Genomic DNA, 11296 nt, shown 5'->3' with positions numbered 1-11296 from the left:
AGGAAACAATGTGGCGTCAGGAGGATCCGCGTCGGAAAACCATGGAGTCCCAGGCGTATGACCCCTCCAACCCGGGAATACCTCCATTGGCGCTCGCCGCGATCGCACATGGAGCTCCTTGGTTTCATCCTTATTGGGGAATTCCGCCGCATGGCACTCTCCAAGTCGCACACGCTCCAAACCAACCTCGCTTTGCGAACACCCAGCAAGCACCCCTTGCTCTCCCCGCCGGGGCCGGACAAGGTGGCAACCAAGCACCGCCTCAAGCTGCGCCCCGTGGGGAGCGAGATCCCAGCGTGCACGGAAACGAGCAAATGGCAGAGTCTGGAGCCCCCGCCGGTGGTGAAAGAGACCCTCGCCGATGCTCCGACCCTCCAAAAAAACGGCGAGATCATTCTCCAAGCAACCCTTCTAGCGACGAAAGCTACTCTGACGAAGGAGGATCTCGTCGCTGAATGAACCAGAAGGGTCGAACAACTTGTAACCCGCTCACGCGAGAAATCCAAGGCGCGGCCTTCCCGCTTAGGTTCAAGCCGCCTAAGATACGGTCGTACGACGGAGAGTCGAATCCTCTTCAGTTCCTGGATGTTTACTCCACGGACATACGAGCGGCCGGGGGAGGCCCCGTAGAGATATGCAACCTCTTCCCGCTCGCGCTCACCGGGATGTTGCAAACTTGGTTTTTTAACCCGCGGAAAAACTCCGTGCACTAGTGGGAACGCCTCCAAGAGCTCTTCATCGCCAACGTTCAGAAGATTTAACTTTGAGGATAGAAGTCCAAAAGGAAGATTTAGGAGTATTACCTATACCCTTCCAGAAGGAGTTGTTGTGATAGTATTTAGCTTTTAGAATTTTTGAAACAAAGGTTGTTTCATCTGTCGCTATTCTCCAGGCCGTTCAAGTTAGGAGTCCTTCGTTGACTACTTGGAGGTCTGACCTAATCCTCCTTCTCTCATGGCTTGCAAATCTCAGTCCAAGCTTTGAGGTAAAGGGGTTTTGATTTCCTTCTTGGACACCTGTCCACCAAAAATCTCTAATGATAGAAGTTTGACCTTCTAATTTGTTCTTTGAGATAAAAGGATGTTTGCCATGTAAGACATGAAGGGAAGTGAAAACATACTTTATGAGAGTGAGTCTTCCGGCAGTTTATTGGCTTTATAAGAACTCACCTTACTTATAAACTAGTCAAAAGAGTAAGCAGAAGATCTATTTTTGGCAGGCATTATCAAAGGGTGTTCCAGATGTTTTTCAGTTCTATCCATATCCTTAGCCGGAAATAGTTTTCTATTTCTAGTTTTTTGCTGATCAGTGACATGCTTGCTGAAAAGGATAGATGATTTATTCCTGTTAGGGATTTGCCTGAGTCTTGACAAAATCTTTGAAGAATTTGTTTGATTGTGAGGCAATCATCATTTGCAGCGTCACCACATATAATGAGGTCATCAGCAAACATTATTGAATATATGGCATGACAATTTTCGCCGAGATGTATGTCCTGGAACATTTCTCCCTGCATGGCATCTTGCAAAGTGTAGTACTCCATTAATAGCCATAACAAAAAGATAAGGAGACATAGACAACCTTGTCGAATACCTCTAAAGTTTCTAATCCAATCTATATCTTCGTTTTTGGTTGTTTTACGCAAAAAAGAAATACCGAGTGAGTACATTTTATGTGAAAAAGTTCTGATTAATCTTCCTTAATCATCTACATTTTCCAATTCGCAAAAACCGAACAAAAAAATCGCCTCTTTTTTCCGTCTCATCCACCTTCTTTGCTCCCGGGCGTCTGGGTCCCACCACCCAAAAACACTATCGCTGTTCCGTAAGCATCCGTCCACCACGGCAATGGCCACCGCCTCCTTCGCGTCGTCCTCTTCCTCCCCTCTATACGCAGGGGCCTGCACCATCAAATCCTTCCCTTTCCCGGCGCCTCCGAATCCACCCAGAACCCACCGGCTGCGCCTCCGCCTCGCCGCGGCGGCCGCCTCCAGGTGGGTAAACCGCGGCAGGGCCCCGCCGGAGCGTGGCCGGGCCAACTCCATATGGGTCAACCCAACCGCCCCAGCTCGCCCAGGCGGGGCTGGCCAAACGCTCCGCCGCCTCGTCCAGCTCGAGGACCTCGACGCGGCGCTCCGCCTCGTCGGCTCCATGCCCTCCTCGGAGCCTCCGGCCGTCATCGCCTGCAACATACTCATCAAAAAGCTCTGCGCCCACCGACGCCTCGCCGACGCGGAGCGCGTGCTCGACGCGCTCAAGGAGTCTGGCTCCGCGGACGCCGTCTCCCACAACACCCTCGTCGCTGGGTACTGCCGCGATGGCCGTCTGGCAGACGCGGAGCGCGTGCTCGAGGCGGCCAAGGTCTCTGGCGCCGCTAACGTCGTCACCTACACCGCGCTGATCAACGGGTACTGTCGCTCCGGCAGGCTCGCTGACGCCCTTAACCTCATCGCATCGATGCCCGTGGCGCCCGATACCTACACCTACAACACCGTGCTGAAGGGCTTGTGTGGTGCTAAGCAATGGGAGAAGGCCGAGGAGCTCATGGAGGAGATGATCAGGAACAATTGCCATCCTAATGAAGTGACATTCGCTACGCAGATCCGTTCTTTCTGCCAAAATGGGCTGCTTGACCACGCTGTTCAACTTCTTGAGCGAATGCCTAGGTATGGATGCACACCTGATGTTGTCATTTACAGTACCCTGGTGAATGGATTTTCGGAGCAAGGACGTGTGGACGATGCCCTTGTGCTTTTAAACACAATGTTATGCAAGCCCAACACTGTTTGTTACAATGCTGCATTGAAGGGTTTATGTATGGCTGAACGGTGGAAGGATGTTGGGGAGCTGATTGCTGAGATGGTTAGGAAAGATTGCCCACCAAATGAAGCGACATTCAGTATGCTAACAAGCTGCTTGTGCCAACATGGGTTGGTTGACTGTGCAATGGAAGTTGTTGAGCAAATGCAGAAGTATGGATGCAGACCTGATGTCGTCATTTACAATACACTCATCAATTATTTTTCAGAACAAGGGCGTGTGGATGATGCACTCATGTTACTAGACAGCATGCTGTGCAATCCTGATACCATTAGCTTTAATGCTGCGTTGAAGGCTTTATGTAGAACTGAGCGATGGTATGATGTCGAGGAACTTATAGCTCAGATGCTTAGGGAAGACTGTCCTTTGATTGAAATGACTTTTAATATACTCATTGATTCGTTGTGCCAACATGGCCTGGTAAACCACGCAATAGAAGTGTTTGAGCAAATGCCAAAGTACAGATGTACACCAGATATTGTCACATACAGTAGCCTTATTAATGGCTTTTCTGAACAAGGGCTTGTGGAATCGGCCATTGAGTTATTTCAAAGTATGCCATGTAAACCAGATATCTTTAGCTACAACGCTGTGCTGAAGGGTTTGTGTAGAGCTGCACGATGGGAGGATGCTGGGGAGCTTATAGCTAATATGGCTAGAAAGGATTGTCCCCCAAACGAAATAACATTCAATATACTAATCAATTCCTTATGCCAAAAAGGGTTTGCTGATCGTGCAATTGAGGTTTTCAAGCAAATGCCAGAGTACGGAAGCACACCTGATATTTTCACATACAATGCCCTAATCAATGGCTTTTCTGAACAAGGCCGTCTTGATGATGCTCTTAACTTGCTAAGCACCATGTCATGCAAGCCTGATGCCATTTCCTATAATTCTACGTTGAAGGGTTTGTGTAGAGCTGAACGATGGAAAGAAGCAGAGGAGATTGTAGCTGAGATGCTTAGAAAGAAGTGCCCTCCAAATGAAGTAACATTCAAGTATGCTAATCAATTATTTATACCAAACAGGATAACATGAGTGCAATGTTTAATTCCTTTGGCCAATGTTAAATATGACTTTTTACTTCGTCATGTACAGTCAATGGCTTTTCTAAGCAACAGTCTGTGAACATGGCTTTTCTAAGCAGCAGTCTGTGAACACGGCTTTTCTAAGCAGCAGTCTGTGAACTGGCTTTTCTAAGCAGCAGTCTGTGAACGGTTACCCTGAGTTATGAACCAGTCCTGTTATGTATGTCTGACACAGTCAACTATTGTGCTTCTTGCTTCATTGAAAGATATGTGTACAAGTGACCGACAAGAGAATGCCAGAGTTCCTGTTTGAGATCAGACATGAGAGGGTGACCAAACTGAAGCGACATCCAGTATGCCAATAGGGGCTGGTTGAGTTTGCAAACAAAATTATTTAGCAAATGCGTGCAAGTGCCCACAAGATGGACTGCTAAATTCAAGGGCTTGTATAACACTGAGTGGTTATGCGAGGATATGGATAATCATGCCAGAGATAGCTTGAAAGGATCGTAAAGGTACAACTACTTTTTTTAGCAAATGTCAAACTACAAACGAGCACTCCACAAGCATTTTGGATGATATACTGACTATATTGTTGATTACCACTAGCAATGTTCTTTTAGAGCAAAATAAGATGAAGGCCTCTATTGTTTGTGTGTGTTTTAAATATAATAATATGGTTTCGTACAAGCCAAATGAAAAGATCAATGTAGAAGCACAAACCAGAAGACTATAGGGAGCCAGTTCAGAAACTAATTTTAAATGAAGGTTTAGCTCCATGGATAACCAGGGGAAAACCCTCTTGAACTCCCTCCTCCAAGGCATAAAGCATGCTATTGTCAAAGATGATTTACCACGGTAACCTCAAATTGGTGGCATGTGCACAAGGAACTGAGGAAGGACTTCGATGCCATTTTCATTCCAGTGTTTGGACTGTGGTGAGAGCGCAACAGCCAGATCTTTGAGGGAGTGCTTACTGACCTAGCTAGAACCCCTCTTTATGTTGTAATCTTTCTCTCCCCTCTTAAATCATCTGGTGATTGCCAAGGATAGGTTCAAATTGACACTAAGGAACTGCCAACAACTTGGAGAAGCTAGAAAAAGAACTTATGTTTACTCTCACAGAGGATTTACATGGCCACTTAACAGTAGCAATGTTGTTGAGTGATGGAGAGCTTACACATAGCTTTTGGGACTACACTCCTGATCACACTAGGTGCACCCTTAATCGTTTTCCCACTAGTCACCAAAATCCACTTAGGGGGGCCAAGATGCACTTTCAATCCTACAAAGTTCTGATCGTGGACTTTTCCCATCCTTATTACCATGCTGCCGTAACAAGTCCGATGCATGATGAGTAAATGGCATATTCTTTTGTTTTGCATGACAATTGGATGTAACAAGTCCGATGCATGATGAGTACTGAATATAACTACTGAGAAATTAATAGAATGATTAGGAACATAGATTATCTTTTGTCTTGCTCAAGGATCTTAGACTGCATATGCCTTTGATTTGATATGTCCTATGGAGAATAACTGAATTTTCCTGAAATAACAGCCAGCAGAATTGCGAAGTGCTAGCAGTTCATAAGTAACTAGAGGAAGAGTTGTGCAGAATCTAACGTGAAGAGACTCACAAATAGTTTCATCTTTTAGCCAGTTCATGAGATTATCTATCTAGTCAATCCCATGTTATGTTCTTGCTGTGTTGATAGTGATATTGAACATTGATGGTTTTTTCACCTTTTGTCAGCACAAGCCTGCGGTGACAAGTATCTTTGTGGTGACGAGACAAGATCTGTCAGTTGGTATTTTTCTTTTCGGAAAAGATGTATCGCCACCAAAACTACGACCTTTCTCTCTTCCTCATACTAGTGTAGCAGCCCACGCTAACTTCATATAGTGAAGTGATAATGTGGGACTGACAGTTTATATATTGTTGCTTCCTGGAACATATCACCTTGCCTGATTGTACTCGGTTTTCATTTCCAGAGGATCTTGACACTTTCCTTGTTTTTCAGAATTATGCCCTTTAACGGGTTGTGTTTCTTCATGAGTTACTTAGTGGAAGATGGACTATGTTCAGAATTTTTCTTTTTTCACACTATTCTGTATGCATTTTTCTTTTTAGAATTTTCTGACTTCCTCTAGTGTTGATTTTTGTATGAAATTGCCCTACCAGTCCATCAAAATCAAATAGGATCCAAATAAACAAGGGGATTATAAAATCCCATGATAGTAAATGGAGGTGATGTGGTGGGAGGAGAGGTCAAGTGGGAATTGCCAATCCCTATGGTCACTTGTATCTAGCAGTGTTCTGTTGGAATTTTGAGTTATGCCCAAGGTCCAATCTGAAATTAATTTCTGGAAAATCACAAAAGCCCATTCATGTAGTGGGATGAGGAAGTGGGAATAGTCCCACCTTACTAGTTTAGAGAGAGTTGGACCAATATATAAGTTATGTTCGTTCTCACCTCTTGAGCAAGTGAGCAAGGAAAATCCCCAGGCGCGCTGCTCCTCCTCCGCTCGCCTTGACTCGTCCCGACGCGCGTGCACCGTGTTTCGTGGATTGATTTCGAGTTCGAGTTCGAGCCGTGCCGGGTCGGTGCGGTGCGGGACGGGGTCGTGCTTATCTTTTTGGCAGTAGGAATCTATTGCGGACGCGTAACAAATCCCGATAATTGCGGAGTCGGTTTTGGTTTTCTAAACCGAACCGAAGTCCGCCTGCGTGCCTATATAATAAGACGACCGAGGCCTCCGGACGTACCACGCCACAACTCTAGCCGTCACGCCGACGATCCAATCTCGCTCTTCGCGCCAACTGCTGCTCCATCCCGTCGACTGCGTGCAAAGATCGTCGGGAGAGCAGGCTTCCGGAACCCCGACCTCCGAGATCCTGCCCGGGAGACGCTCGATAAGGTTTTTGGGGAGCGCTCTCGCGCGACTGCTCGCTTCTTCACGTCCCTGTTTCGTCGGCATCTTCATCACTAATGGCCGACGACCTCGGAGATCCCGCGGCTCAGGCTACCGCTCTAGCTCAGCAGCAGCAGGATGCCCAACTCCAAGCACAGCAGCAGGCTGCTCAACTCCAAGCCCAGGCAACTGCTACTGCACAGGCGCTAGCCGCTGCCCAGGAGGTAGTCAAGGCGGCTGCTGCTACCGGCGTGAACATCGACGTCGCCGGACTTGTCACCGACCTCAACAAACAAACACAAGAAAAGAGTACAGCACCGTACGTAATCTGCTCTTTCTTATTGATTTTGATTAGTAGTTCTATTATTCATGCCGTGAAATTAGATGAGTTTTATTGCTGTGCGTTGCTATTTAATTTGTCTAGTTTGAGTGATATAATATGCTACATGTTTTATACATTATTTTTCTGGATTAAATATTCATCGAAATTATCTAATTACTCAACATGTTCCTCTCGTATTCTGTTTGTAAAAGATGCTTGCTTCAATAGTTCAATTCCATTGTCAAACTAACTCAAGTTTGGAAGGCGCTCGACTGTGAGAGTTTTGTGCTTGAAGCGTGGGCGTCTGACCGCGCTGGTCCGGCGGCCGTGGACTTCCTCCTTGGAGGATCCTTCATATCGGGATCCCCTCCGAATGGTTTCAAAGAACTTGCAGCTACTGCATGCTGGTACCTGTGGTGGGAACGAAGGAGAATTGTGCATGGTGAGCCTGTCCAGTCGCCAATCCGCGCTGCGCTTGCTGTACGAGCTCTGTCTTCAAACGTCATTGCTGCTTCGCCTGCCAAAGCAAAGATTAAGTCCCAGGGCTGGACCGCAAGATTGGGTGAAACTCAATGTGGATGCCTCGTTTGATGCCGATGCTTTGTGTTGGACGGTAGACAGCGGTTATCCGTGATCACCGCACAAACTTTGTGGCTGCTATCAACTTGAAGCTGGAGTTTGTCGCTGACGTTGAAGCGGCAGAAGCCCATGCTGTGCGTGTCGGGCTGGAGTTCGCTGCTCTAACCTGCTGCTCGAGGATTGTTATCAATTCTGACTCCTCCACCGTGGTCAAAGCTCTCTCGGCAGGCCATCAGCCGTTTGGTGCTGCCGCAGCCATCTACGAGGATTGCTTCAGCCTCCTCGACGACCTGGTGCAATTCGATACTGGCCACTGCTTAAGGGACTGCAACAAAGTTGCTCATGAGCTTGAGCTCTTAGCTAATTCTTAGTTTGATTCCCCCTGCTTGCATAGTACCTCTCCTCACTGAGAATGTAAACCTTATTTCGAATCAATAAAGAGGCACTTTGCTGTCAAAAATAAAAGTAATTGATCTATGTAAAAACTGTTGTTTTAGATATGGGAAAACAATTTGTTTGTGAACTTTGTGGAGATATTGAGATTAAACTAAATGCAACTAGGCACCTTTCTGATAAATAACCCGCAGCCTTGAACGTCAACAACATGAGAAAATCACGACATAATGGCATGCGGAACTAGTTGCTCAGTGGCATACAAGGAATTGGCCCTAGACAATGACCACAGGGTTTTTAATGCAATATACGTAAACAGAGGATATTGCATACATTTGGAAATTCTGATTAATAGTATAATATGTTCCAAGTCTGATCAACATAAGTAATATAAGAAATCTATTCTTGATAGCCATGCTCACATTCTATAGTCAAAAGCATAAAACAGGCACATATGATGTGATCTCAAGAAAAAAAGGAAATGAAGTGAAAAGCTAGCGATCTGAGCATTTTATTTTAGTCCACTAGGCTGCAAACCATAAAAGGGGGGAAGATCCACTCTGTTAAGTTTGGACAACAGAAGCAAGCATGTGCTAGCACTTGGTCCTGGGGCAAGTATGAGAACTAAACAATGTGCTTCTCCAACTGCAAGCACCATCTCATCCGAAACAATGCAGCTCCATGTCAGAAAACCCCCCGTAAAACCACAGCTAGAGCTATCTCATTTCTTCAGTGCGTTCATCCTGTCCCTCAGGTAGTACAGCTTTGCTCTCCTGACTTTCTTCCTGTCTAAGATCTTGATTTCTTTGATGTTCGGCGAGTAACTGGATTCAAAAGTGAAGTTGCATCAAAATAATAATAATATCCATTGGTGTCTTTCGAATCTGGCTTCAACAACTTAGCCAACATTTTATTACAAAAGACTAAAAAGTGAACTGCAGAACAGAAGTACACAGTCCTCAAAACATGAGAATCCATATAAGAATATCCTAATTATGACATCCTTCCAATTTTTCAATTCAACAGGCGCTGTATCATGCCAGGATGGACAAGAAGAAACATTCTATGAAGTCATGAAAGTTGAACTTTCACCATAGCTGGAAGTACACATTTGTCACACTGCAAACTCCATTTCTAAAAAATTGATAACATGACAGTTAGACATAAGCAACCATTCTGTAAAAATGGTTCACGGAAACATATGTGCTTTGTATTGAATAATTAACAGGGTCTGTCATGGTTTACTTAAGAGTTCATTAACCACACACAAATCATTCCATGGTTTAGAAAATGGTACTCATGGTCAGGGATTTACAACCAATAGAAGGACCAGAATGACTGCCAGGTTCGAATGAGATACTGTTAGACATGTCAAGGAGGCAGCGGATTGCTGAGGATCAAAGATAACAAACCTAAACACTTAGAATGACTGCCAGGTTCGAATGCACAAGTAGCCATCCAACAAAAATAGGACAGCGCACGACCAAGAAGTAATACTGATCGGTATGTCTAGAGTTCCAAAACAAAGAAGTAAATTCTTTTTTTTTGCAGGAAAACAAAGAAGTAAATTCATGGGAAGAGGGAAGCACATTTTGGTGTCACTTACAGTGGAAAGACAGACTCAACTCCCACACCAGCTACTAATCTACGTAATCTGAATGTCGTATTGATCCCAGCATTGCGCCTAGCTATGACAATGCCTTTCAATGTAGACTCACGCCGCTTGTTCTCCGGAACTTGCTATTTATCTACAGATCACTGTATCAGCGCAACAAATATGAATGAATACCATTAAAGCGAGAATGCAAATGACTTAGCACGTACCACCCTCATTTGAAGAATACATCCAGGCTGTACATCAGGAATTGCTCTTTCTACACGGACTTTATCGACTGCTTCTTTGTTTAAGATCTAGTGAGCCCAAGTAATGAATATGTTAAGCAGTTTAAGTGGTTACCATAATGTTGTATGATTTCTGCGAAGAACGCTAGGCTTACATTCATAATGTGCCTGGCTGTCTTGTCAGGCCTCTTGAACTTAATGCGTGGGGGGTGCTCAACGGCGGTAGAGCTGGAAATTTCGTCCTCAAGAGAAACCTCGGTATTCCCCACTGTTGAGAAACCCCTCATCGCCAAAGCCTTCACGTAGATACCATTGTGGTGAATGATTGGACTCTACACATCCAAAATTCATTCCAATAGACATGAACAAGACCAATTAGTAACATAAAGGATCACAAATCGGCAACTTGTATCTCAGAATACAGATACACACCTCAGTTGGTCGTATCCAGCTGTGAGGCATCATCTGCTTGATCGATGACTGTGCAACTCCAGAAGCTGCAAAATCCATGAACCTTGTACAAGTGCCATGGCTTCCGATCCGATAGACGGTCCTCAGTAAAGACTGCATCCTGTGACCAGAGCACGGGCAGAGGACTCAGAAGGGCAAGGTAGGGCAGCCTGATTTTTGCCTCAGTTACGAATTGGGGAAGATTCAGGAGATGAACGGGGAGCTAAAGGACGGAATCCGTTCGTGGGGTGATGGGAGGAGAAAAGATCGGGAGCCAGAGAATCGAAGGGGAGATCAACCGGTGGCGGCGGCGCTGGCGCGAGGAGGAAGGCGACGAGGGGTGCGGCTTACGAAGGAAATTTCAAGAAAAAAAAGGAAGAAATAGATGAGCTCCGAGTGAAAAAAATAATAGCGCGGATGCCGCGGTGATCTGAGAATTCATCTGACCCAAAGATATTGTCTTTGGTTGGTTTTTTTAGCCTCAGCTAAGTATACAAGCTGCAGCATGTGCTCAGATGTATAGGAACACATACCACAACACACCTATGCGTCTAACAAGATCTGCACACTACATATACTACACATCTTGAGAAAAAACTTCCGAAGCCTCCGACTCTGGGAATGGCATGCTCGTAGACGTGTGAGGCACCTGCAAATTTGAATGGGGCAACCCGGGGTGAGACACCCGGCCGATTCAGGGATCGAACCCGGGTGGGTGGTGTGGCCACAGCCACCACCAAGCCAAGGGCTCCTTCTCTAGTTGTTTTTTTCCTAACTCCTTTATAACGTCGATTTCAAGAAAGGTTTAGTTTATTTAGCAGGAGCAAGTTGGATTTTTATCGGGATGCAATCCAAAAGCTCTCTGCAATCTGCATTCACGCGAGATGCAAATCTTTACTATCTTTATTTTTCTGCAAATCTCGTCAAGTCATGTCACCTGCTAATGTT

The 11296-nt window shown here is 45.6% G+C and overlaps 2 protein-coding genes across 3 annotated transcripts; one reads left to right on the top strand and one right to left on the bottom strand.

Annotated features, from left to right (window-relative positions):
* Positions 1-1786: 1786 nt before the first annotated feature.
* On the top strand, positions 1787-5951 carry LOC100842966 (pentatricopeptide repeat-containing protein At1g09900). The gene is made up of 2 exons (XM_003572474.4): positions 1787-4362; positions 5603-5951. Exon 1 carries the CDS (start codon positions 1848-1850, stop codon positions 3855-3857), a length of 2010 nt encoding a protein of 669 aa, XP_003572522.1. The 5' UTR covers positions 1787-1847; the 3' UTR covers positions 3858-4362; positions 5603-5951.
* Positions 5952-8381: 2430 nt separating this feature from the next.
* LOC100837194 (50S ribosomal protein L19, chloroplastic) lies at positions 8382-11075 on the bottom strand. Of its 2 annotated transcripts, none has more exons than XM_003574917.4 (5): positions 10331-11066; positions 10054-10230; positions 9881-9967; positions 9663-9796; positions 8382-8880 (listed from the first exon to the last, which is right to left on the bottom strand). In XM_003574917.4, exons 1-5 carry the CDS (start codon positions 10466-10468, stop codon positions 8778-8780), a joined length of 639 nt encoding a protein of 212 aa, XP_003574965.1. In that variant the 5' UTR covers positions 10469-11066; the 3' UTR covers positions 8382-8777. The 2 variants fall into 2 exon arrangements, with proteins under 2 accessions (XP_003574965.1, XP_024316209.1); XM_024460441.1 differs by lacking the exon at positions 8382-8880 and adding an exon at positions 8890-9190 and having other exon boundaries at positions 10331-11075.
* Between the last annotated feature and the right edge of the window lie 221 nt (positions 11076-11296).

The sequence above is a fragment of the Brachypodium distachyon genome, chromosome 3 (assembly GCF_000005505.3).
Source record: "Brachypodium distachyon strain Bd21 chromosome 3, Brachypodium_distachyon_v3.0, whole genome shotgun sequence".
Lineage (NCBI taxonomy): Eukaryota > Viridiplantae > Streptophyta > Magnoliopsida > Poales > Poaceae > Brachypodium > Brachypodium distachyon.
The sequence above is the reverse complement of the archived record's forward strand: the minus strand, read 5'-3'. Positions and strand labels throughout refer to the sequence as shown.

Excerpts from the sequence above, each read along its gene's own strand:
- LOC100842966 (XM_003572474.4), top strand. The coding sequence starts at position 1,848 with ATGGCCACCGCCTCCTTCGCGTCGTCCTCTTCCTCCCCTCTATACGCA.
- LOC100837194 (XM_003574917.4), bottom strand. The coding sequence starts at position 10,468 with ATGCAGTCTTTACTGAGGACCGTCTATCGGATCGGAAGCCATGGCACT. Across the intron at positions 10,231-10,330 it reads GCTGGATACGACCAACTGAG|AGTCCAATCATTCACCACAA; the intron begins GTGTGTATCTGT and ends TTGGATGTGTAG. Across the intron at positions 8,881-9,662 it reads GTTGAGTCTGTCTTTCCACT|TTACTCGCCGAACATCAAAG; the intron begins GTAAGTGACACC and ends TTTTGAATCCAG.